The following is a 27068-nucleotide window of genomic DNA, read 5'->3' on the forward strand; positions in this document are numbered from 1 at the left end:
CAATAAGAGCAGATCATGTCAGAAGCCAAAATCACTTAGAATCATTTGGTTGTCTCATGAAAGGAGTAGTGAAAGCAGATGGAAATGGGAAAGGTTCCAACAACAGAGGCCTCTACGATTGGACCCTGCATGCTGGTCAGGGAAGGTTAACTATAGCCAGGCAACTGTCAGGGGTGGGAGGCCTCAGCACCAGAGAAAGTTGTCAGCAAAGAGAACGAAATGACAGCTGCATAAGACAGCTGTGGTGAGGATCCTTGAGTGCCTTTTCCCCTTATGCAGTCCTGATCTTTCCTTCTATGAATTTGGACTAAATAAAAACCAGGGGCAGTGGTAGGAATGCAAAAGCACTATGAATCAGCAGTCCTGTGGTAAAATAAAATGCAACCTTATTTCACCAACAGCAGTATGTCTTTGTAAAACACTGACCCCAGCCAGGACATAAGCTGTGAGAAATGCTGACCAGCACGTCCTGGAATATTCCCATCTGCTCTTGTGGAGACTCTTTGGGGAAATGTTTAGCAGTACCCCACAAGCCGAAAAATTTATGGCATGCATGCCAGAATTTCCCAGACATTTACACAGTGTCAAAAGATGTAAATGTGTTGCATGAAATCTGAAACATCTGCTTGAAATCCAGCGGAGGGTGTTCAGACCTGTTCAGGGCACCCTGGAATTCAGCAATGGGAAAACGATAAAAGCCCCAAGCCTCATTGCCAGAGTAGAGGTGTTGAGACCAATTAAATAAAACCCATCATCCATTTCACTAGTAATTTCACACCAGTGTGTTTATTCCGAGGCCCAAGGAACAAAGAGATGGGAACAGGTTTCCAAGAGAAAGTTTGTTTTGGAAGTTGCATTAAGTTTCTGAAGAAAACAATTTACCATGTTTAGTAACAGAATGTTAATAGCAGATATTTAAGGATTTTGTGGGATGATACATTCCTACAACTGAAGTGAAAATAAGATTACTGGTGAGTATTCTGGAATAGGCCATGTCACTGCCTTTGTTTGTAAATAAAGTTTTTGGGGGATACAGTCACACTCTTGCTTGCATGTTGCCCAAGGCTGTTCCTGATGCATGGTTGAGTAAGCCCCTGTGACCATGATCTGAAAATACTTACTCTCTGACACTTCCCAGAAACAGACTGTGGATCCCTGTTCTAGAGTACATAAATTCTCCTATGTGACTCAGGAACTTCTTCCTGAGCCCGCTGACAACTTCGTAGTCAAAGGATGGAGAGAGCCGGTATCACCCTAAAACTCCCTTTCTGTTCCAATGCAGAATTTGGACAAGTGTGAATGTCTAGACTCTATGAAGTTATTCCATAGAAAATTACATTACAAAGGGAAATAATCAGCCTCCGAAATTGTTACAAGTTCTCATTTCTGGATTTCAGTGCTACTTAGAGGTCTCCAAGTTGATGCTGTTGTACCATACTACATAATGGTTTTGGGCAGTTTTGGACATTTAATGGTTGCTATAATTTATACAGTGTTACCTGTCTTCCCATTAATAATAATGGTTTATCTGTTAATTGTTCTAACGTATGTACCTTGATATAAAATATTTTCTCTCATTTAATAATTCAGGCAGAAGTTCTCTACTAACTTCAAAAGCTGGTTATGTGTGTTACTTGGAAAATGGTAAAAAATGCCAGAGAGAGAGAGCGAGAGAGAGCTATAACCTAATAAATGACTACCATTTATTGGACACATGAGCCAAGCATTCAGCTGGGAATTACATACAGCCAATCCCTAATCCTCAGTGAACAAATGAGTCAAGGAACCAGGACTGGGAGGATGAGTGAGAGGGATAGAGGGACAAAGTAGGTTCAAATGTAAATGCTGGGAAGTCTGGGGGCAGGAGAGGCTTCCAGAGATGAAGTACACACAAGCTGGAAAAAAATCGAGTTGAATTTGAGAAACCCACTTGAAATGCCCATGGAATACTTAATGGAGATATTGAACTGGCCACTACCTAAGACATATATTGAGTCCTGGAGGCAAAGAACATCAAAATGATTTTTAAATTATATGCAAGTCAAAAAGCTAGTAACAAAATGGAAATTATTTTACTTTGTACATGGTTATAAGCATTAGCTTTTAAAATACTTTAATAATAAATAAGGGGAGAGCTTGGTGGTTCACATCTTTAGTCCCAACTACTTGGGAGGCAGAGATGAGAGGACCAGGATTAGAGGCTAGTTCATGCAAAAAATAAGCAACATCCAATCTTAAAGAAAAAGCTGGGTGTGATGGCACATGCCAGTCATCCCACGTCCGCAGAGATGTAGGCAGAAAGATTGCTGTCTGAGGTCAGCCACCAGCAAAAAGCACAAAACTGTATCTGAAAAACAATTGAAGCAAAAAGGGCTGGAGGTGTGGCAAATGGTAGAGTGTTTGCAAGACCTGAGTTCAAAACCCCAGAACCAGAGAGAGAGAGAGAGGCTTTAAATTGGGCCAAAAGTAAGTTTGAGATAGTTTGTATGAGTTCCTGCAAGAATCTCCTCTAACACCAGGAATGCATGTACTCTTCCATCTAGCCTTTCCATCAAGACCCACATTCTTCAAGTTCCATGCATGACAGAGTTAAAGGAAGGAAGGAAATAACTGCAGTCCCTATGCTTACTATATGTACTTACTTCCACTTATATTTTCTTTACTCATAACAGTTTTTACTTTAAAAGCTTTAGGTTAACATGAAACAAGAAAATAGAGAATAAGAAAAAAAAACTATGCCTGACTAAAAAGCCATAAAAATCCAAACAGCTGTTAGAGGAGTGCGTAAAGCAGACGTCAGCTGGTAGAAATATCCAGAATGGGTTTTGACAAACAAAAGATCTTGCAACAAAAAGAACCAGAAAGTATTGTAGTCATAAGATCATGGATTCTAGAAGAATCAGGAGGGTTCCCTAAGAAAGGCAATGACAATCAACTGAACCAACTTCACAGCACTTTGTGTGTGTGTGTGTGTGTGTGTGTGTGTGTGTGTGTGTGTGTGTGTGTGGCACAGGGTTGACAGGGATAAATCTGCATCTCACCTGCACAGGTGTGGGTTTAAGTCACTTGATAATCTCTGCTGGGGTCCATCTATTTCAACAGCCATCATCTTCAATTCTACAACCACCAAATCCACTGGTGAGTGGAAATGTGTTCCACTGGGGGTGTGACTGTGAGGTCCCACACTCCATGGGGCCTGGATCATTTCCAGCAGTCAGTGGCTAGTGGATCTCCCAAAGGAAGGCTCACACAGCTCGACCTCAGAGAACCTCCTTACACTAAACCAAGAGGCACGTCCTTCCACCTGTTCAAAACCTTCAAATTACGCTTGAAGACCAAGGCTGCACTCAGCAAACTTCCTGAGCCACATGCAAGGCACCTTGTATCAAATCCATGCCTCCAGGTTCTGAAGGTTCTGAGAGGTTTTGAAAATGCTTTTCTGGCAATTAGAAAATTGCTGAAATAGGTAATCTCACTTGGTCCAGGGAAAACTTGCTCGGTGTTCTGTGCAATGGGGCATCCAGCCACCACTCGTTCTCAGGTCATGTTGACACCGTTGGAAGCTATTCAATTTTAGCTTATTTTCCCACCAGTAACACCTAAACCCAGATCTTTGGCCTTCTCTTTATACATCTGATTTTCCAGATCTTAAGTCATCTTTGTGTCTTTCTTTTGATTCTTCTATAATACCATAAATTTAAAGAGCTCCGACGGGATTTAAGATTTATGTAAGGAGCTGCTTTATCTTTAAGAAAACAAGAAAAGAACATAATGGTTTCAGGATGCTGGGGTGGTTGTTACCGTCCATGATTACCTGCAAAACGACACCACTTCTTCACCTGCCTTACCTCCAGCGCGCAGGGTGGAGGCAATGAGAAGGAAGTGTCCACCATTTGCCAGGCTTGGTGATGTCAAAGCCTGGATGCTTCCTGCGTCTCTGCCCACGCTCACATGTTTGTGTCCCATTCATTCAGTCACTCAGGGGTTTAGTCACACATACACCCGAGTTTAATACTTTAAACACTCAGTGAGTGACGAATAAAACTAAAAGCTGTGATTCCTCCACAGACCTCTTAGGGCTCAGGGAATGTATGTCAGGAAGAAGGGTGGGAAGGACAGGGAAACAGAGAAGCATACTGAAGTAAGATGCAATCCTTTCTGTACATTTAATAATAAAAGCAAACAACAGGAGCCTGAGGGCGAGTTCCTTCCCACTGCAACCTTCACCTCCACATCATGAGGGACCCATGTTTACTTAAGGCCAGAAAGATGGACAGCACCTCTACCTTAGCTCTGCTTCCATCTGTCCAGAAGCAGGTCTGTCTTCTGGCAGATGCAATTCTGACAAAGGAAAGAAAGTGAGAAACTCAAGGATCAGAAGGGACTGTTTGGTCAGAGTGAGACTATGACCTGATAAAATTTATGAAGCCAAACAGACTACCTCATGGTAGGACTCTTAGAAGAACAGTCTGTATTACAATAAAACTCTGTTCACTCTCTTTCTCTCTTCTTATCCTAGATCTAGGATACAAGCTTGAGGCTTGATCTACAGTTTGAGGCTTAGACATAGCACTCAAGGTAAAATTTTAAGAAACCAAGGGAAAATTTAAGAAATAAGTATTTCCAGTTTGCCATCCAAAGACAGCATCTCTTCTTCTCTTCTCAACCTGGAAATGATTCAGAACAAAGAGGAAAGGAAGCATGCACACAATTAATGTTTCAATAAAATTAGAAAATTAGAGTCTCCTGTATTCAACTTGGGAGTGATGGATGCTCAAGGCAAGCAGGGCCCAGATGGAAGCCAAGATGATGCCTGCTGGAAGGGAACTCCCTAGATGGCAGATGGCAGAAAGGAAATGGAGATCTGCTACTCAAAGGTATGAAAGCCAAGCCTACCAATTCACAGTGGTAGGAATGCTGGTGAGAGGCTGCGGGACATAGGACATCCAGGAGGCTGGACTGGGGAAGGAAGGACACAGGCCAGGCACAACGGCAGCGATCAGCTTATCTCTGTGGTGTGAGCATCTCACAGTTAGCATCATCATTGACTGTGGAGAAAAACCTAGAATGAATTGACTACTGTGTAGTACAGTAATTAATCCCAAGAAATGCTCAGTGAGCTCCAGTGGCAATGTGGAGAACTACAAGCAACAGCAGTACAGGAGTAGTGTGCTGCTCTTATTGAAAGGACATAAAAACGTAGAAGGAACACACGCAGAAGCTGGGCATGGTGGTACATTCCTGTGATCCCAAGGCAGAGATCAGAAGGATCATGGTTCAAGGTCAACCCAGGCAAAAAGTTACTGAGACCCCCATCTCAACCAAAAAGCAAGGTGTGATGCCACATCACCTGGAACTGTAATCCCAGCTATGTGGCAGGCATAGGTAGGAGGACTGTGGTCCAAGGCTATCCCCAGGCAAAAAGCCAAAAAATGAAAAGAAAAACAAAACACAAAACAACATCACACACACACACACACACACACACACACACACACACACACACACACACAAAGTCATGAGACCCTATCTGAAAAATAACTAAAGAAAGAATGAAGCTGGGTGCTGGTGGCTTATGATTGTATTCCCACCAATTTGGGAGACTTGAGATGGAGAGGATCAAGGTTCAAGGTCAGCCTGGGTGCAAGACCTCATCTCTAAAATAACCACAGCAAAACGGGCTTGAGGTGTGGCTCAAACAATAGAATATCTGCTTTGCAAGCCAGAAGCCCTGAGTTCAAACCCCAGTCCCACCAAAAAAAAAAAAGGTAACACAGATATGTAGCAATCTCTAGTGGTAATGCAGTAAAACTAAAATTAATAGTAAGATCAGGAAAGAAAAATCTATTCTTTAAAATAGAACAATAAAAGATTCTCTGTGTCAAAAAATGAAATGCAACCCAAAATTTAAAATGTATTGAAAATAATGAGCATATCTGAAGCATAGAGCTAAAGCCATTTTCAAAGAGAAATTTAGTCTTGAATACTTTCTCTCATTGATCATAAGTAAGTGAGAAAGAAAAATATATTAAGTATCTAAGACAGAAATTTTAAATACAAAACAAAGCAAAATTAAGGAAAACAAAATAAATTAATAAGGCAAAACTACAAACTGCAATAAAACAACAAAACCCAGAGAATCATAAAAATGATAAATAGATCCCAAACTCATTATTTAGAGAAATAAAGTAAAATAAACAAACTAGTAACTAGATGAGTTAGACATAAAAGGAAAAAGGACAAATCCCAAAAATAAGAAACTAGCCAAGAAAAGGTCAAATAAACAAAGAAAATTGAAACCATGAAGAGATTTCTCAATTCCTAAATAAAAATTAAAACTTTGAATGACAGAGATTGTATTTATAAGAAAATATTTTTGAGCAAAAAACTCCCAGAGAGGAAGAAAATCTAAACAGAAGTACTTTCACAGACAAAATAAAGAATGATATGTAATCTAATCTAATCTAAATAAACATTTGAGATTAAAGAAGTTTTTACAAATGAGAGAAACTGTTAGACCCATCCTGTGCCCTTGCCAAGACAGCCTAAGTGTTTGTTGTTGTCATTGTCAAGACAGCTGCAAATCCTTAATAAGAATGGGTAGGAAGGATTAATAGCAAATTAGAGAAAAGTACAACATAACCTGGGGAGACTGACCCCAGTAATTCAGGAACTGTTCGGTGTTAGGTTAGTGGAGAAATTTTGTCTATGGATGATTTTTAAAAAGTCCTTTGATTACAGATGAAGAGTCACTCTTTAAAGGGGGTGGGGAGAGGGAGAGAAAGAAATAGAGAGAGAGAGAACTTCCTAAATAAAAATTGAATTCCTTCAAATTATAAAATAAATTTAACTAACCCAAAAGCTCACACATGGCTTAAAGAGAAAAAAGTAGTCCTACTAAATTGAAAGACAGACAAACATGCATGCACAGCCTTGATGTTAGGAGGAACCTTGAAAGGCAATTGGAAGGAAAAGGATATTTTTAAAATTCTAATGTGAATATACACATGAAAATGATGTGATTATATACTTAGAAAAGGAAAAGGATCAAATGAAAAACTATCACAAACAAAGAGAGGATTTACATGTGGTAGTAAGAACTGTATTCACGGAAAACCCTTTGAGAGTCATTCTCTCTCTCTCCGGATGTTTAATTGTCCTACCTATCTGCTCTCATCTGGCAAGAATTGTGTTTGCTTTCCCTATGGTTGATAGTTTTGTTTAAACAAGGGTAGAATTCCCATATGTTTCTTACTTTGAATTCTTCTAGTTTGGCTTTATTTTGCTATTTTACCACAAATACCTTCAAAGAAAGTATTGTCACATGACACAAATCACAGTGCAAAACACTGTCTTGACAGAGGAGAGAATGCCGTAGGCTCTCTGGCCTTGTCGAGCACATAGAGAAATCTGAAACAACCCACACAGGGAGAGAAGAGGAGCTTCCATCCAACCGTGGTGTTGGTGTCCACAGTAGCCTCTCCTAAAAGTTATGTCTACTGGGAGCACAACATATGACTTTTTTTGGAGTAAGGGTCTTTGCAGATGTAACCAAGGTATGGATGTTGCAATGAGATGACCTGGATTTAGAGCAAGCATTAACTATAGTAATTAGTATCCCCATGAAAGATAGAAGGGAAGAAGAGGCAAAGATGAAGAGAAGAACATATAGACATAAGAGAAAAATGTAAAGCAAGAGATATAGATTGGAGTTATGAAGTCTAATCCAAGGAACACCAATGTTTGTTGGCAACTACCACAAACTAGAAGAGAGACATGAACAGATTCTCCTTCAGAACCTCTACATGGTGCCAATCCTGCCAACACCTGGGTTTTCATTTCTGTCAGAAAATAAATGTATGAGTTTATATACTTGTCATTTTAAGCACCAACATTTATTTGTTACACTAGAGCTGGGAAACCAATACTGTATCTTTGCTGTAAATGGTAGGAGGAATTCAGAGAGATGGATCTGGACAGATGCATCTCTCCAAGACCACAGAATGAGATGTAGGATGCTCAGGTCCAACTTACAAAGGTACCAGGAGGCTGGCCACAGTGAGGGAAAAAGAACTGAAGGAACAGACACTCCAGAGAGGGTAGCATGAGAATCCAAGACACCAGCTGTGAAGGGCCTCAGTAAATGTCTACTCTCCTATTTCTTCCCTTTGTTCCTGCCAGTGGGTTGATTTAGGGACTTGTGTTTCAAGGGTTTCTGATGCCAGGTGGTCAATTTTTCATTGCTGTGAGAAAACACCTGAGAAAAGTAACCTAAAGAAAGAAAGATTTAATTCAGTTCACAGTTTCAGAGATTTCAGTCCCTGATCAGCTGGCTCCATCGCTTTTGAGACTATGGTGAGGCATAGCATCCTGGCTGATCCTGGTGATCAGAAGAGCTGCTGATCTCATCATGGTCAGGAAGCAGAGACAGACATTGGAAAGGGATAAGATATAGACTCCCAAGACCATGCCCCCAGTGATCAATTTTCTCTAACTAAGCCCTAGTTCAGTGCCCTCAAGATTCAGTCCCCTCTTAGTGGCACCACCACTAAGAGGGATCCAGCCTGCAAGAGCATTTACAGTCACACTACATCCAAGTCACTACACCAGGCATTCTGTTGATCTCAGGGAGCTCAGACTCTCAGGTGTTTGCAGAACATTCTAACTCCTCTCATCAGGGGAGTGCGGGCGTCTAGGACTTTAGCCGGATAAAGCTGTCTGTATTGGCCCCACTCAGAGCACATCTAATCAGAACCAGACTTGAGTTCTGAGTTTCACATGTGTGTGTTTCTCTCTTGTCCTACTCAACTCCTTAGGTAATTTGGAAGTTGATTTTAACCATATTCCCCAAAGTACTTTTATGTTCCACTTCTCTTAGATTTCTATGAAATCTTGTAAACCAAGCAAAATACATTATAACTGCTACTGCTGTCTACCATTTATTAAGCGCTAAGCAACCACCCAGCTTCATTAATGGGCTTTTCATACCATGGCCCACCTAATCAGCACCAAGGCCAGCAGCCATAGACAAAAGTTGACCATAACTGCTGCCAGGCTCAATACCGCAGCAGGTTGGGTTCTCTGGGAAGCACATTCTGAAGCAGAGTTCAGAGCATATTTGAACACGTCCTTAGGATCAACATCCAAGGGGAGGGAGGCAAGCAGGACTGCACAGAGAAGTTGAGCAGCAGGTCAGACCCAACAACTTCAGAACAACTCCTTAATACTTTGGAGCTGATATGGCCAGAATTGTGTTCATTAAGCCAGAACGGAAGGGATTTTTGTCCTCAGGATCATCAGTCAAGGGATATGGGCCACCTTTTACAGGCAGCATGACCTTGGTCTGGCAGGTCTCTTCAGGCAGTTCCTGAAGGGTTGACAGATGAAAGCCAGTGCTGATAACCCCACCCCTCCAAATGCTGGGCAACCAATCTTTTCTTGAGAAAGAGCTAGGTGGTCCACCTCCATGTCCACTTCACACAGTCACAAGGTAAAAAGGGGACATAAACCCAGATTCTGCCTGCAGTCAAAAGTCTTGTTCTTCCTACCACCTGACACTCCTTGCTATGTCCAAACACTCATGGACTGCTGAGAGGGATGCCAGAAATGGTTAACCCAAGTCTGGCCATCAGGGTCTCTCATCTCCCACAGGAGGTGAGATGGATACACATTACTCTCTTGCTGTGATTACATCTCCTCCATCAGTCTCCAGCCTGCCCACCTTGTTGCACTCCACAAATATAAAATAGGGGTGTTGTGAGTCTGCCACCAAGCAATCATCATTATTAACACCTGATGTTTCTGAGTGGTAAGTATGCATCTGGCTCAGTTAAGTCCTTTTCATTTATCACCTGATTTCTTATCCCTGATGCCCCAGGAAGATGACATGGTCATTATTCCCATTTTACAGATAAGTAGGCCCACCTTCAGCTCTGTCTCTCCTTGGAATATCTCCCAGTGACAACAGGTATGTACTTTCTCCACTGCTCTAACTCACTGGGTTGCTTCTTTAAACAGAGTCCATTAGAACTAGAGTGATATTCTTTCTGAGTCCCTTACATTTACAAAATCCAGCAGATGCATCATTCTGTGTGTGGGGATACAGGAGGAGGCTAGGCTGTGTGAGCCCTTGCCAGGGATGCTGGTGTTCACATTGACTTTTAGGACCAACAACAAGCAATTACTGTTGGTTTAATAAAGAGTCAGAATCTACATCTTTTACAAACTACCTCCCTCCCTTAAAATAAACATTAGTGAAAGTAGGAGAACACCATCAAAATGGCAAGTGAATCATTAGAGAAAGGTGATGATATGTATACATATATTTACAGATATATAGATGTATACTGACATTTATGTCATATTGTATAACACTTTATTATAGATTTATTAAATTTTGGCTATGAAAACTCCGCTTCTTTGAATAAACATAGGACACAATTCAGAGGACAGAATCAATACAAGGACAAAGACAGATTATGGATGACTGTTACTTTTCATTCTTAAAGAAATCCTTCCTTTTCATGCTCCTTTGATCAGATCTCATCTCTAAGAACAAATTCATGCTCTCACAGGCTTCTCAGCTTGTACTTGTTCCTTCAATTCCCATCATCCATTTCCCAAAGCAGTCAAGTTGTTGATTACCTATATGAAAGTCGGTTTTTAACATCCTTGTATTTTAATTCTAGAAGTTGCCAGAACATTTTTATTGTGATTTGATATCCTGCATTTAGTGATAATGCCATTGTTTATTTTAGCTACCAAAACTCTCCCTTGTAGGACAAAAGTGCAAAGTCCCTGCAACCAGAGCAGGGAGCTTTTGGGTCAGGCTGGGGAGGGAGCAAGGAGAGAAAGAAGAGCAAGAGGGTGAGATGTGCTTAGATTTACTCTAGGGTTTAGTCATATGAAGCCCTTTCCTATTTTTACCTCTTCTCTGTCCTTAGAGTATTCCTTCCGAATTCTAATGTCATTAGACAGGTAAACAATAGCTTGTTAAAACATGATTTGGATTATACTTACTCCATAGCTTCATGATATACAAAATGGGCAGGGACCCAGTCTCCTGTTTTTTCACCTTGTGCAAAAAAATAGGACCCCATGCTTCTCTGAAGACAAAACACTAGGAACAGAGACCCAAATTCCTAGCAATTAGTTTCCTCCACAGCTCTGGGCAGCTGGTAACCTGCTATTTTTCTTTTGAGCTTCTCAGATTAGATCCTAAATGCAATTTAATCCCAGTCTCCAATATATACTTCCCAAATTATACTTAAAAAGAATCAGTTATGTAGCAAATCCACATTGATATTGATTACATACTTGCATAGATGATTGGCTGTATTAGGTGAAATAAAATTTTTCCAATTGTATCTATCACAACTTAAATATATTAAATCACACAGAATAGAAGAGAATTTTGTAAAATTTCTCTAATGCACTAACAATGCTTTTGGAAAAAACCAGTAAATACTCTTTAATTTATCATCTTTAATAAATATGGATTCTCATATTGCTGACATGCTTAAGTAAATCTATGTTCAAATTCTTCCCCCTCTCATGGGAAAACAAAAATATATATGAAATGAAAATTCAGAACATGTTACAAATACCAAAGAAATAAAAATCCAAAAAGAGTAAGTAAATTTCAAATACAAAATGCAATCATGAATTACAGATAAGAGTATGTGAAAATTGCTTGAGGTTGGTTCATTATTTGCTAACAGTGATAGTGACCTCTAAAAGTGAAGAAAATGGAGAACAGGCAAGATGCATAATTAATATGCATTAGTGCCACACCCAGACAAGCTTGAGGCTGGACCCAGGCTACTGACATGTAGACCATGGCCCTAGCCATGACCCCAGGCTCCTTCTCAACTCCAATGGCTACTCTTTACCACCTCCCCAGAGACCAGGAGGCAGCCACCTCAGCAAAAGGGTGGAGTCTCATCATGTCTTCTCTACCTCAATTTCCCTTTGTTTTGATGCAATAGTAAGCAAAAAAAGATTCCGTGCTTCTGTTGTGGAACTTTCAGTCAAATGCTTATTATCCAACCAATAGAGGTAAAATCCTTATTTTCTAGTTAATCATGAATTGCTCAGAGTTTTTGGCATTTACACCAAATTTATCATATTGAGATGATATGTTCTCCCTATATGGACAATCTAAAACTGCTACTCAGTTTCCTGATATTTACACATTTTATACCCTGCATTACTTAAGGAATCCCCAAGTCTCTTCATAATCCCAGATTCCAGAAGAACATTTGTTTGAAACTCAGGTAGTTTCAAACAAAGAGAAAAGAATTACTTATATGAAAATTTGAAAAGATCAGTATAAAGTGAATCACGAAGTAAGCAAAAACTTTCCTTCCTGAAAATAAGTGCTGTGTTTGAAATTTGTTCATCCTCTTTCTTCTCCTTGTCCCAACTCTTCCTCTTCCACCCTCATCCTTTTCCTTCCTTCACAAGTTATCCAGTCCCTAGGCAATCAGATGAGGCTCAGGAAGGCAGCCATCTGCACCAACAGAGAACAAGAGAAGCAGGAAGCAGCATTTGTGCAAGAGAGACAAAACTGGGTGTGAGGGGTGTCCATAATGAGGAAGCCAGGCATAGGGGATGGCTGGAAGAGGGACACCCACACAAATGGCAGCCTCACATGGATGAAGTGTCAGAGCCTGAGCTGGGGGATGGCAAAAGACAGCAGGCAGAAAGCTGGGTATGGTGGCAATCCAAAGAGGAGCCCAGTGGGCAGACATATGGGGGCTGAGAGTTAGCAATTAAGACAGGAAACATATAACCTCAGTGATTGATCACATAAGCAAATAGATCAGGAATCATGAGAGAATCAGGAATCACAGGGGATTATTTTTTCTCTGCTGGCCAAGGGAAATATTCATATAAAGCCAAAGAATTTGTTATCTAAGTATATATATATATATATATATATATATATCGACAAAGCTGTAATTGTGTGGGTACCTTCCATTTGGTGAAATAATACCCTACACAGTAACAAAAACACCTAATATCCAGATCTTGCCTCTAAAGAACTCCCTGCTAAAAAAAAAACAGGGCTGGCACAGGGAAAAACAATATGATCCTAAACCAACTTGTGCCAGAAAGTAAGAAAGTGCCCCAAACATGATGGGGACATGTCAAAAGTACAGACCTCAGTTTCACAGTGTCCACTGGATAAATCTGAGACTGTGTGGGCATCTAAATGAAGTGATGATCATGGCTTACTATCTATCAAATGAAATAGAAAACACAAGACTTTATGCATATACTGGAATCAATTGAAAGTTTGATGAAAGACAAGATATATGCCTAGTTTCAAAGTACCTCCCCACATAAGTAGTACTAACAGAGAGGAAAACATTAATTTCAAAATAAAAAAGTCTGGAGGGCAGTGGCATTGCACAAATCAACACCATTAGCAACAGGACAAAGTAGATTTATGAGCCCCCAGTAGGACTCTATGACGACACACCCACCATCACTGATTTCCTGACAAAAATGAGGAACCTGAGTCTGTTCACAAAGGAAACAGAGACAAAATCAAATTGGAAGATATTTTACAAAATAATGCATCTGCACACTTCCAAAGTGTTAAGCTCATGATGGGCCAAAGAAAAGAACTGTTCCAGGCGGAAGCCAAGCACACTGGACACCATGTTGAATGCATGATTCTGAGCTAGACACTTCCACTAGAGAGCACACTGTTGGCAAAGCAGGGGAACTTGGACAGGGCCTGAGAATGAGGTGGCAGTAACAGACCAGTATGAATTTTCCAACTTTGACAGTTGTATTACGCAGAACGGCATTGTAGAAAACACACACTAAAGCATTTGGGGTGAAGAGACATCAGATCAGCAAATTATCTTTAAATGGTTTAGGAAAAAATAATTCTCTGTACTTATTTGCTACTTATTGGTAAGTCTGTGATCATTTCATAATTAAAGTTAAAAATGTATTAAAGATTATACTTTAAGTTTAAAATGTGTTAGGCAATACCACCCAGAATTTTTAATTATTGACTATGTACTTTAAGGCAAATGCTGGCAAAAAAACTTCCTAACAACAATGAACTCCGTTATGCAATATGGAAAGGGAACAAGGTTTTCTCTTCAGTCATTATTTTGGTTAACAGATAAGTACTGCATGCTTTCAGCAGATTGCCAGTGTCAAAGTTACAAAATGAGACAAAAATTTTATTATGGACCTGTGCTCAACCAAATGCTTTCTTCTGTTGTAGTTCAGAAGGCAGGGTGGTGCTGGCCATCTCTTTCCATTCACCTTTTGCTTTACACAGAATTGTTTTTTAAAAAATATATCATAGCAATTTAACCAACAAATTCATAGCATTCTAACTTATATACCATGTTTCAATAAAGTGTTTCTTTCCCCCGTCAAGCCAGTGGTATTTTTAGGTTATATTTCCAGCAGTTGTTGAAAGGAGTGAAAGCTCTTTTCTTCATACTTTGATGTTTATCTCCAAGCCTTCCATTTTAAAACCATTGGCATAGTCTACCTTTCCCAGCGCTTGCAATCAAATCATTACAAAGTCATTTCTGAAGGCATGGTGAATGGACTACATGTTCTTTTCTTTTAAATATTATTCTTCTGTGAAATAATAATGAGGCATTTTTTATTCTTTCTGCTATTACACAATTATCTTATCACTGGCTATCTGCTCACTCACCTGAAGTATTTTTTTCTTTGCTGGTTTTAGTGAATGAGTAAATAAAAATTGAAGGTTACATTTTTCCATCTTTTTTTTTACTAACACAAGAAGATAAAATTATTTTAGACAACACAACACAATACAGATGCAATGACCCAGAGTACATCTGTTCTTTGTAAAGCACTTACTTTTCCCTTTTCTAAACTCCGCTTGATTCTTATGGACAGGGTTTAAAACCGTTTCTTCTCTTCTAAGATTTATTTTATTACATCTGTGCCAGCAGAGACTTCATCTATTCATGAAGGAAATGAAGAGATAGGTACAAAGTGTTCACGGATGTTTTCCAGGGGAGCTCCAAACCATGAAGGTGCTGTGAACCATGAAATATTTGATGGTCCTTCTGCTGGTGAAGGAGGACTTTCCCACAGTTATCCCCAGAATTTAAACTCACTGAGCAGATTGTGTACTTGGTGCTACTGAAAAAACACACCCACACACTGATGTGGATGTGCCCACCTAATGTTGAGTTTACTAGGAGGGTAGAATTGACAGGAGAAAGGAGAAATGCCCCATAAATACACCGAGGCAAGGCTGTGAAATGTAGTAAAAAGAAGTGAGACCTGGGGCAGAACATCAGTACAAAGGAGAATTTCTCAAACATCATCCCAAGTATAGTTGGAATATTTTTCTTTTGAGTAGTTGGGGGCTGGGAGAAGTGAGAGCTGCATAAGGTTAAAAGTTCAGGGGACCTCAGGTACAATATGTGTGGTGATGGATGTGTTGACTAATTTGCTCATTGATACACAATGCATATGTGTATCAAATCATTATGCTGTCTGTGTACCTTGGACATAGATAATCTTTGTCAGTTAAATACTTCAAAATACAACATTCTATCTCTGTTCTTTCATTTGATTAGCTCCTGGCCAGCCTCCATCGGTGTCTCAGGTGGTACAGCTCCAATGCACAGTGTATAATTGGAGGCCACTGTCTTCACACTCAGTGCAGACAAGGATGCTGGTGTGGTTTGAATCTAAAAAAAATCCCCTGAAGCTCATGGATTAATCCATTGAGCTAACAGCTGAATGGGCAGTTAGGAGATAGGGTATGGATGCAAGAAGTAGGTCTCTGGGCATGGCATGTGCCCTTGGATGGTATATGTTGTTCTGGGAGTAAATGTCTCTCTCTCTCTCTCTCTCTCTCCCTGCCTCTTTCCTTTTCCTTTTCCCTTCCCTCCCTTCTACCACATGGTAAGGAGTCACTTGGCTCTGCCATATGCTCCTGTCACCATGATATTCTGCCTCATCATTCATGAGCACAGAGGCAACAGAGTCAAGTGATCACAGACTGTAACCTGTGAACTGTCAGCCAAAGTAAATTTCCTGCCCTTAAGTTGTTTTGCTCAGGTACTTTGTCACAGCAATGCAAAGTCTAGCTAGTCCTGAGGAACAAGATATCATGAGCACTAGGAGATGAATTCTGTCAAAATGGATCCCTAGAAAGTTTTCAAAACAAGGGAGATTCCTACAGGCCCATTGGTAAGCCTCTAGTTCCATCTCTGGTTTACAAATGAAACAACCCATAAAGTGCATAAAAAATAGCTTTGTCAGAGCATGCAGGACTCACATGAGCCCTGTCTCAAAATCCCTTTTCCAGGGCCTGAGATGTAGCTTAGTAGTAGAGCACTTACCTTGCATGCACAAGGCCTGGGGTCACCAGAAAATAGAAACAAAATAAAATTCCCTTTCCAATGCACAGTGTTGTTCATAACTGTGACTCTTAGCCTCACAAGTTCATACCACAGCCACATTTGTTTCGTTTCACACAACAAAGCAAAACATACTTTTTACAAGTAAAAAAGAGACTGCTAGGAATAACTCCAAACCATTGACCCTCGTGTTTATAGATATATGTAACAGCAAATCAAATAGCTTTTAAAATGCTTTTAACTAATGAAATAGAACAACTTCTTTGAAATGCTGTTTATTGTAAAGCAAAGCTTGCTGTTTTTTAAAGCTCATAGACCAGCCAGAAGATCGAGAAATGGAGAAATTTCTTTGTTCGCTCTAAAGAGGGAGGTGGGCAAGAGATATGAATTTAATTATAGAGCATCTCACTCTAAAAATGAGAGTGCTAAGTTATAATGTGGAGTAAAATCTCTTTTAATCATCAAATCAGATCACCAATTAGCAATCAGCAAAATGGACTTGCCTTACCGAAATCTATTAGCTTCCCTATTGCTAATGCTAAGTGACTCTTGGCCCCACTGATGAGGTGGGTTGACTGGGCATTACCTAGTGATACAAAGGGTCAATGACAAGGAGGAGAAAGGAGAAGCTTCCAGGTCACAGACTACAGGAACACCCTGGACAGACACCTGGCACCACCCACCTACACCTCACGGGAGGTAGAAGGTCATCCGCTCCTGATTTGGAGAGGCACCCACCTGCCAGACCAGGTGCTCCTTGGCCCCTGATGTTGCAGACAGGCAGACGCTCAGCACGATGGTGTGGGATGAGGAGGTGAGGACGCTGGCAATGATGGCATCTCGCATGTTGAAGGGCAGCATGGTGTAAACCACGAAGATAATGAAGAGGAAGAATGACACCTGGGGTGGGAAGACATACATAAAGTGTTATAGAGTATCTGAGTAGATCCTCAGGGCTTCCTCTTTCCTTTCCATTAAATGTGGCAGAAAACAATCTGTTCATTTAAAAAAATGTTATGACAAAATGGGACAACACATTGAAATAAATCCACAGGGTTACAAGAAAGGATTAATTATTGTAATAGCGAGAAAAGTTCTTGTTTAAAACTAGGGGGCTTTTAGTTTTGGTGTCCAAACAACTGCAGACATGAGGTTAACCTGGAGGCAAAGCTGGTCTTAATCTTCAGCCTTTGGCATCTGTGCTCCAGTTAGGGAAGGTAAACACACAGGGCCTGGATGCTGATGGTTCATCTGTTGCAGTTTGGTACCTCCAGAAAAGGTAAAATACAAAACAACTATATGACCCAGTAACTCCACTTCTGGGTATACACCTTAAAGAATCAAAAACAGATTCTCAGACAAATACACATCCACAAGTGTTCATAACAGCACTTGTATCACCGCCAAAAGGCAGAAACACAAATGTCCACCACGTGGATCAATAGCATCTGGTATACCCGCACAATGCAACATCATTCCGCTGACAAATGGAATAAGATACTGATGTGTGATACAATGTGGTGAGCCTCAAAAAACATTACATGGAGTGAGTGGAGATTGTGCAAAAACAACTCAAACGTGTTGTAGGATCAAATTTATAGGAAATATACCATATAAGTAAATCCATGGTGACACAAAGCAGAGTGGTGGTTGCCAGGGACTGGGGTGGGGTGGGATGGTAATGAAGAGTCACTGCTTAATATGTATAGTTTCTTTTGGGGATGGTGAAAAAGGGTTTGGAATAGACAAAGATGCTCATTGTACAACACTGGGAGTGTATTAAACGCCACTGCATCCTTCACTTTAAAATGGCCAATTTATATTATGTGAATTTCATACAAAAAATGTGATATCACTTAGAGAAAGGTTTGAAATGCAAAAGGAAATGCTTAATACATAACAAAACAAATCATTTTCATTACAAAAGAAGCAGAGATGGAAAAATATCAAAAAGAAGAAACAAGTGATAAATCAAGTAGAAAAAGGACTGAATTCAGGAAAACAAGGACACAGGCATGTGACCCACTTATCTACATACCTTCTTTCAGCTAAGGAAAGTGCTTGCCCTACTTCCACAGAGGGGCCCCTGTTACATGAAAGAAACACTAAAGCCCAGCACAGCTGGACGGGCCCAGAAAGATCACCCCAGCTGTTCCTGTGCTTGTTCCCAAGCATGACATGGACATCAGGCTCTGTTCCAGATGGACTGGAAAAGAGTGCAGCTTGGGGGACACCAGCTTCATCCTCCTCCTGCCCATTCACAGGAACCTGTCCCATATTTGAACTTGAAAGCAACTCTGTCACCATGTCACAACTCCAGGGTGCTGTCTTTGTGTAACTGTCACAGATGAAAAAACTCATGGAAAATGGATGGATCATAGCCTAAAAATAAACTGAGATCCTAAAACATGCCCTTTGATTTTCTTCAGGGTATTCCAACCTGAGTATCCATTCATTACACAAATACCCATGAGTTTGCCTGAGGAGGAATTGATTCTGGAGCAGGAGGATAGATGGCAGAATCCCAGCTCTCAGAGACTTCACCACTCGGGAATAGTTGGTCCTACACGCCAGCTGTCAATGTACAGTGTGCATATCTGGCGATAAGGCATACCCTCCCCATCCAGCCTCACTCTGGGAACTCTAAATCATCTTCTCTAAGTGCTTATAAGTTCCGTCGTCTTGGAATGGCAGCCAGGGAGAAAGCCACCATGTGTGGGCCAAGTGACCAGGAATCCTCTTCAGAAGCTTGGGTTCGGCATGGACCGTATGTTTCATGCCCCCGTTTCCTCCCCTTCAATCTATATTTATAAGGGCCCCTCAGGCCAAAAGATGTGGGTGAGCAGATTACCATAGCAATATTTTTTCTAGCAAATATTTTCTCTTTTACATCTTCAAAATAAAAGACTATGAAAATGCTTTATGAGTAAAGCATTATTACTTAGCACAGCATACACCCCATACATTCTGTTCTGTATGTATAATGTGAATCCAAGGTCAAAACTTTGGCCTTAGCTAGCTTACATATCAACACGCAGAGCACAGATGGAAGAGACCAGGCACTGCTTTTAGGGAATTTCATGCAGTAAGCAGTAATCTGCACAGGCAGGAAGGGACATGTCCCTCACATCGTCTTCCCAAAGAAAGAATGTACACCAAAAGGTCTTGGAAAGAATAATAATATTTTAAATCTACTAATAACTAGCGCCAATATTTACTGCATGCTTGGCACTCATGTCCTTCGCAGCTAATCAACAGATCTGGGTGAGAGTCACTGAACTGTAGGAGAGAAAACAGCAATTGCAGTGTATCCCCAGTTTATGGAGAAAATTAAGTTTACTTTGGAAGCTGTAATACCCAATGAAGTTATAGGAAAGATTTTCAATTAAGATACTGTTCTTTTGATGCACAGTATTCATACAAAAGCCTTAAGTCCTGCAACAGGCATTTAGTCTTCACCACAGCACCATAAGCAGCTGTTGGCTCAGCCCTATTTTGCAAAAGGGTTTCATTGAACCAGAGGAATCAGAAACTTGACTGATAGACAGTTCAAAATTGGTCAGTGTTGGAGCCCAAATATGACTCCCAAGATCCAATTCTCCCAACTGTTCTAGGTACACAATACACATATTTCCTTACTGTAGGAGATAGAAATTTCATTAATTAGGAGAAGAATTTTTACTTCAAAATGAAGTATAACAAAACATCAAGTGCACGGCAGCCATTTCCACAACTCTGAGAATGACATTAAGCACTTTTAACCACACTAAGTGCCTGGCACTGTGCCCTGGATTCTGAATTCTTCCAGTAAACAGGACTCTTTTTCAATAGCCATTTCAAAATTGCTAATATTTCAAAGATATATTCCTATTTCCTTCATGTTTTCAGATTTTACTTCCAGGGTGTATTTATAGGATCATTATGATAAATAAGAATCTATAATGAACATTTAGCAAAATTGTAAGTTAGGGAAAAAGAGCCATACTAAATATTTGAAAAGGAGGAGCAACACCAGAAACTTTGTGTTTTAAATTTTGAATAACAGTACAGGTTCTATTAAAGGGGATCTTGGCCTCAGCACTGTTGACATTTGGGACTGGGTTATTCTTTGTCCTATTCATTGTATGGGGGTGAGCAGCGCTGCTCATGAATGAGTTCCATTCATGAGATGTCAGTGACAGTCCCCAAAGGTGCAACAACTAAAAACATCTCCAGCATCACCAAATGTCTTTCAAGGGCAGCATAACTCGTGTTTGAAAATGGCTGAGTGGTAGGAAAGGTTTCTTTCAGGCATGAGAAAAATGTTGCATAAGTCACTGCTTACTGAGAAAACAAAATTTACTTTGAAATTTCTACTATCCTCCAAATTCAAAGGAAATATTTTCAAGTAATATATTATCTTTTTCACACATAGACTATGACACAAAAACCTTCTCTTTCTAAAAGTTGGTAAGTGGATATTTTCAGATACCAAAATCAACAGCCAATTTCAAAAAGTACCTCTTTTACAGTTGCAAATGTCTTTAGCACTGGTCAGCAATTATCAGAACTTATGAATGGCTTAATTTTGGACAGCATTAAAATTCTAACATCATTTCCATTAATAAAAACTTCCACAAATATTTTGAGCTTTGAAATGTAAACATGTGGAAGATAGCCACAATACCCATATGAAAAATAGACCTTTGGTTTTCAAAATACAGTAGCTTCTGTGAGGGACACACTTATAGATTACAAAGTGAATTTTCTAAAGGTTAGTTAAGCAAATTGCATTAATTTAGTGGCAGTATTTCAGGATCTCAGCTACTGGTGCCTGAACAGCGTCTGCAGAAATAGGTGGAAGAAAGTCAACTTACTTCAAGTTCAGGGTGGGGGAGGGAATGTTTGCCACGCCTTATTAATCACACAGGGTTCTAAGTTTTTAAGCCTGCTTTCCAACACAACTTCAAATAGGACCATATGTAAAACTAAAATGAATTTGGCACATCTAAAGAACGTGTGGGTAAAATGCTCCAAAAATTCGAATGCAATCTCTAGCGTTTTCATGTTACCATGGCGATAAGATTCCCCTTAGATATACCTCTCTGACCACAGGCTGAAAAGGGTAGTCATTGATCAGATTTCTGTGACCCTGTGTGGAAGCCCCGGGTGAATGTACTCATTCCAATAAAATAGGCTCAATTGTGTCTCCTCACCTCAGATTTGCATTTGACTTTTGTAAGACATACAGATCTTCACAGATAGCCTACTTGAACCTCAAATTGCACAATTTTCTAACCAAGTAAGAGTTTCTTTCTATGTTCTTAAACCTCTTCCTCCTTGCAGGATAACTCCTTTCTGCCTGTGGTGAGGGTTTCTACTCACCTAGGTGCAGACTGTTGAGAATCATCTGACAGTGCTTTCAAAAACTGTGTCCACACTCAAAAACTGTGTCTTCTTACCTTAGACTTCAGCTTCCTGCCTCTGGCTGTCTGTTCCTCTGCACCTTTACTTCCATTACACTGACTCAGTGCCTTTCCATTTAGAAAAAAAAAGATAAGTTTCTATATTTTCTCCCATTTCTTCCCATGCCTCAACAAGAAAAGTACAGTGTTTCCTTCTTCTTTGCATCTACTCAACTTTTTTCTCCATTAGGATTCTTCTGGGCACCTGGGACAAGTTCACTTCACTATTTTCTTTTCATTTAGGGGAAGTCTCATGACTTGCTTTGACAAATGAAGCAAGGGCAGAAAGTGATGTCTTTTCTGGGTGGAAACTGTAAGGTAGTGCATACTTTGCCATGTCTCCTTCCCTCCCTGGCAGTGACAGGATCATAGCATTGGAGCTTCTCTAGCCTCGGTCATAAAATGAAGAGCAGACCCCTCAGGTAACCCCGAAGGCACCTGAAGTCAGGTAATTAATTGATGAATATTTGTGCTGTTTTAGCCCAAGTCCTGAAGCACACTCACCTGGTCCTGACTGACAAAAATTAGAACCATTTTTGATTAATATGGTGTAGAGAATGTTTTCCCCCAGAACTTGAATGAGTTGACTTTCTGCCACCCATTTCTGCAGATGGATGCAGTTCAGGCACCACTAGCTGAGTTCCTGAAATACTGCCACTAAATTAATGCAATTTGCTTAACTAACCTTTAGAAAATTCATTTTGCAATCTACAAATGTGTCCCTCATAGTGTATTTTGAAAATCAAAGGTCTGATCTCCTGTTGGGTATTGTGGCTATCTTCTGCATATTTCCATCTCTCTCTCTGATTATTCCTGCTGTTTATAAAGTATTGGATGCTTTTATATATGGTACTCTGCAGATTGCTTTTAAGCACTTAGCGATTCATTGTGGGCATCTTTTCAAGTCTATAGATATGAATATATTAATTATATTTTGCTAGTTGCAAAGCATTTCCTAGAAATGTATGTGGTATAATTTAGAGCATGTTTTTCCTTAAAGCTGACTGACCTCTCATGGTGGTACAGATGCGTATTAGCTAAATGCAATTGTTCTTTCTGATCTTACTTCCTCCAACATTCTTCTTTTTCTAAACCAGCCAATACACTACTGCCAGATGCATGCCTCTGAATGTACAGATCAAATACATTTTTTCATTGGATGACAACTCCTCTGGTCTGCCCCTGGGAAATCCTTCTTCCTTCCACACCCCCCAGTTCTCTTCACTGGCTTTACTTATTTATCATGTTCATAGTTCCCATGTGTTTACTAATCACACACACACATGCACATGCATACACATGTGCACACACACATGAGCATGCACAGTGAGCTGTAATGATCCTTCAAGAGTATGGACTTAGTTTACACATAACCAAGACCTCAATGCCTACTACCATACCTAGCCCACAGTAGATGCTCCATAAATATTTGTTGTCTGCATGAGAAACTCTATTGTACATCCCAGTATGACTTGAGTATATCCACTTAATTAGCATCTACTCACCAAATGCATCCCTGACATTTTCTGCTCTTCTCTTAGGCCTGATTGGCCTCACCATTAATTATAAACATGTTGATTTTTGAATTAGCATTCTTCTATCTAATAGATCAATTACATTTAAAAAGCTCAACTGGTCAGATGCCTGTGACAGAAAGCAGCAGATACTGGATGCTCTTAGGGAATATAGGTTGTGCCACACAGCACTTCATTCTCTCCCCACATCCAGAAGCTCTTGAGTCCTAGACAAGAAGGCTGTATAAGGACTGAAGGCATGAAACCAATTTTAATCTGTGGAAGAAAAAGATGACCCAAGCTTGGGGGCATCTGCCTGGCAGCCAAGACTCCCTGGGCTACTACTCTGCCATGAGTACCAGAGTTCAGTGCAGAGAATCTGGTCCCCTGCACATTCCCCACTCATCTCTCTTTGCCCAGCACACCAGTGGCAGAGAAACAAGCTCCCTCAAACCCATACTTACATTGCCAAAAACATAAACTTTTCCAAAGGATGCCACTTTTGAGGTTGATGCAATGAAAACTCAGTAGACATGAAGGAAGGGGAACAGAGCAAAGCTCATCTTCTTCCCTGAAGGTGGACAGTGTTCCTGGGTCAGCATGTAGCAAAGATATCTCCCCAGGATGCAGAATTTCATGGTACTCGTGAGAGCGTGAGTTGAAGGTTTTTAAAGGCAAGCTCAAAAATGTGCAATTAAGATGATGTATCAGAAGGGATTATTGATATCTTCTCTTTACACAGAAGACTAGAGAAAGTCAGAACCAGAGAACTACAACCTTCTTTGACTTTATAGCTTATTTGATGTTATATGTCAAGTGTGTCATTTTCCTGCATCCTTCATAACAACTGCCACATGTTAAGTAACTTCAAACAACAAAAATACATTACTTTCTCACTGTTGGGAGAATTAAAACTCAAAAATTGATGTACAGGAGGTTGGTTTCTACTAGGAGCACTGAGGGAGTCTCTTCCCTAGCAGATTCTGATAGCTCTAAGCAGTCCCTGGCATCTATTGGTGGGTAGAGACATTACTCCAGTCTGTGCCACATCACTCCATGCCTTGTTTTTGCATGTCTGCATGTGCTTTCACCTTGCATCCTCTTCTCTGTGTATTTCTGACCAAATCTCCCTCTTTTTAAAAGGACACCAGTCATTGGTGTATGATCTCATCTCAACTTGTTCATATATACAAAACCCCTATTTATAAATAAGGTCAGGTTCATAGGTAAGGAGGGTTAGGACTTTGGGGGAACATAATTCAACTAATAGCATCAAATTTATGCTGTTGATCAAACCAGTATTTAGATCTTAAGTACTTTCTGTACACTTTATATCCCACTCACCATTCCCAACTCAGAGTTTAAAATAAAGGGTCCACAATAGTGAGATTATTTACATTTTAGGATGCATGGTGTTGTGGTTTGGATATGAAGTGCCCCACATGGAATAATTTATTTAAGGTTTGATCCTATACAGAATGTCCAGAGGTGGGGCCTTGACAGGTGATTGAATCATAAGGGAATTAACTCATCAATAGGCTAAAACATTGATGAATGGGATATTAGGGTATGGAGTCTAGTTGAAAGAAGTAGGTCACTGGGGTGTATGTCCTAAAAGTGCATTTTGAATCGTGGCCCCTTGCTCTCTCCCCCTCTTTGCTTGCTGGCTGCCATGAGGTAAGCAGCCCCCCATCACTTGTTCCAACTGCTGTGGTATTCTGCTTTCCCTCAGGTTCAGAGCAATGGAGCCAGTCAACCATGGACTGAATATAAGAGTCAAAATAAATCTCTCCTCTTTTGAGGTAGAGTTTCTCAGGTATTTTGTCACAATAATGGAAAGCTGATAACATACAATATAACTTGAAAGTCAGGCCATCAGCACAAAGCTCTTGGGTTTCGGAATCTGACTCAATATTTCCGTCAGAATTCAATGACATGAAAAAAAAAGTTCCAGAACATACCAACAATAGCTGTAAAGATGGAGTTTCTGCATTTTTTTCTTTCAAGCACTGCCTTCGTGCTAATATCTTAATGAAGCTTTGCTGCTCCTTCTATCCTCTTCTAGAGTGTAAAAACATGCATAATCAGCGAGATAATCAGGATTAATGATGTAAATGACAGTGGCTCTGTGAAGGATACACTATCTGAGAAAGATTATCTATTTTTGTTATGTTAGTAATGTTAAGGGAAATAACATCTCAGTCAACATAGTGCAAGAATTTTATAACCAGAAGCAGAGCTACTCAAACTGTTTTTCTCTCCAACAAATCCCTGAGAAACTGGAAATACCATAGTGTTTTCAGTACTATCTTAATTTTCAAAGACATAGAACTTTCCTTAATACCACAGGAATTGTGTCAGTCTAACTGTAATATTGAGGAGTCATTATTATAATGTTTAATCTCATTGTGGCTGAATATAACTAAAATGCAAAAGAATAATAAAATTACCCAATACAAATGTCTAATTCCTTAGACATTTCTCAAAAGAAGATATACAAATAGCCAATGATTTTATAGAAAAAATGTTCATTAGGGAAATGCAAATTAAAGTCGCAGTGAGTCACACCTCCTGCTACCATGGCTATCGTCAAAAGACAGTGTCCACCAGAGGTGGAGGGAAAGGAACTCTATACACTGTCGGAGAGAATGTAAATTAGTAAGTCACTATGGAGATTATAAATGTTTATAAAGATCTTTATAAAGATTTCCAAGAAAACTAAAAACAGGATTTCTGTGTTAGTCACATTTATCACCACTGTGACCTGACATAAACAACTTAACAGAGGAAAGGTCTCTTTCAGAAGGGTCAGTCGATCGTGGCAGGGAGCACACAGCAGAGCAGAGCACTTCATATGATGGTAGCCAGGAAGCAAAAAAAGAGAGAGGGGAACACAAGAAGGGGCCAGGGAAAGACACAGCCCCAAGGACATGTCCCCAGTGATTTACTTTCTCTAACTGGACCCACTTCCTACTATTCACCACCTCCCAGTAGAGCGGACAAATTATGAATCCATCAAGGGATTAATCCAGTGATTAGGTCAGAGCCCTCAGGATGAAATCACTTTCCAAACGTTCACCAGCTAGAAACTAAATCCTGAATATGGGAAGGTATGGAAGAAATGACATATTCAAACCATAACAATTACCAAATGACCCAGCAAAACATTCCAAATGATTCCAGATTTGAAGTCAGTATGTTGAAGAAACATGTTCATTGCAGCACTACTCACAAGAGCTAGCACATGCAGTCAACCTCCATGTCCATCAAAGGATGAACAGAAAAAGAAATAAATACTATAAAGCCTTCTAAAAGAAGGAAATTTTGTCATTTGTGACAGCATGGATAGAACTAGAGGACATTATCTGAAGTGAAACAAGTCAGGCAGAGAAAGACACCTATTACATGTTCTCAGTACATGTGGAATCTAATACAACTGAACTCAGAAGCAGAGCCAGATGGTGGTTACCAGAGGTGGGAGGAGGAAGATTATGGTCAAAGGATACAAAGCTTTAACTAGATCGGAAGAACAAATACTTTTTAACTTGGAGACCTATTGTCCTGTGTAGTGAGTATAGCAACAATGTATCAATATTTCAAAATTACAAAAAAGTAAATTTCAAATGTTATCACAAAAAATGTAAGTATTTGAGGTGATAAATATGTTAACAAGATTGATTTGTCTGTTCCCCATTATATCCATAAATCAGTATCACTGTCTA

At 40.0% G+C, this 27068-nt stretch overlaps 1 protein-coding gene across 5 annotated transcripts in view; it reads right to left on the bottom strand.

The window, feature by feature from the left end:
- Adcy2 (adenylate cyclase 2) overlaps positions 1 to 27068 on the bottom strand; it is a 370478-nt gene that overhangs the window by 247303 nt on the left and 96107 nt on the right. For all 5 annotated transcript variants that reach the window (XR_012449249.1, XM_074077754.1, XM_074077756.1 and 2 more), the window contains exon 3: positions 17127 to 17288. Coding sequence is in view for 4 of the 5 variants with exons in the window: in XM_074077754.1 (XP_073933855.1) it covers positions 17127 to 17288 (162 nt within the window). In the remaining variant the exon portion in view is untranslated. The remainder of the gene's footprint in view (positions 1 to 17126; positions 17289 to 27068) is intronic.

The sequence above is a fragment of the Castor canadensis genome, chromosome 6, assembly GCF_047511655.1.
Source record: "Castor canadensis chromosome 6, mCasCan1.hap1v2, whole genome shotgun sequence".
Taxonomy (NCBI): domain Eukaryota; kingdom Metazoa; phylum Chordata; class Mammalia; order Rodentia; family Castoridae; genus Castor; species Castor canadensis.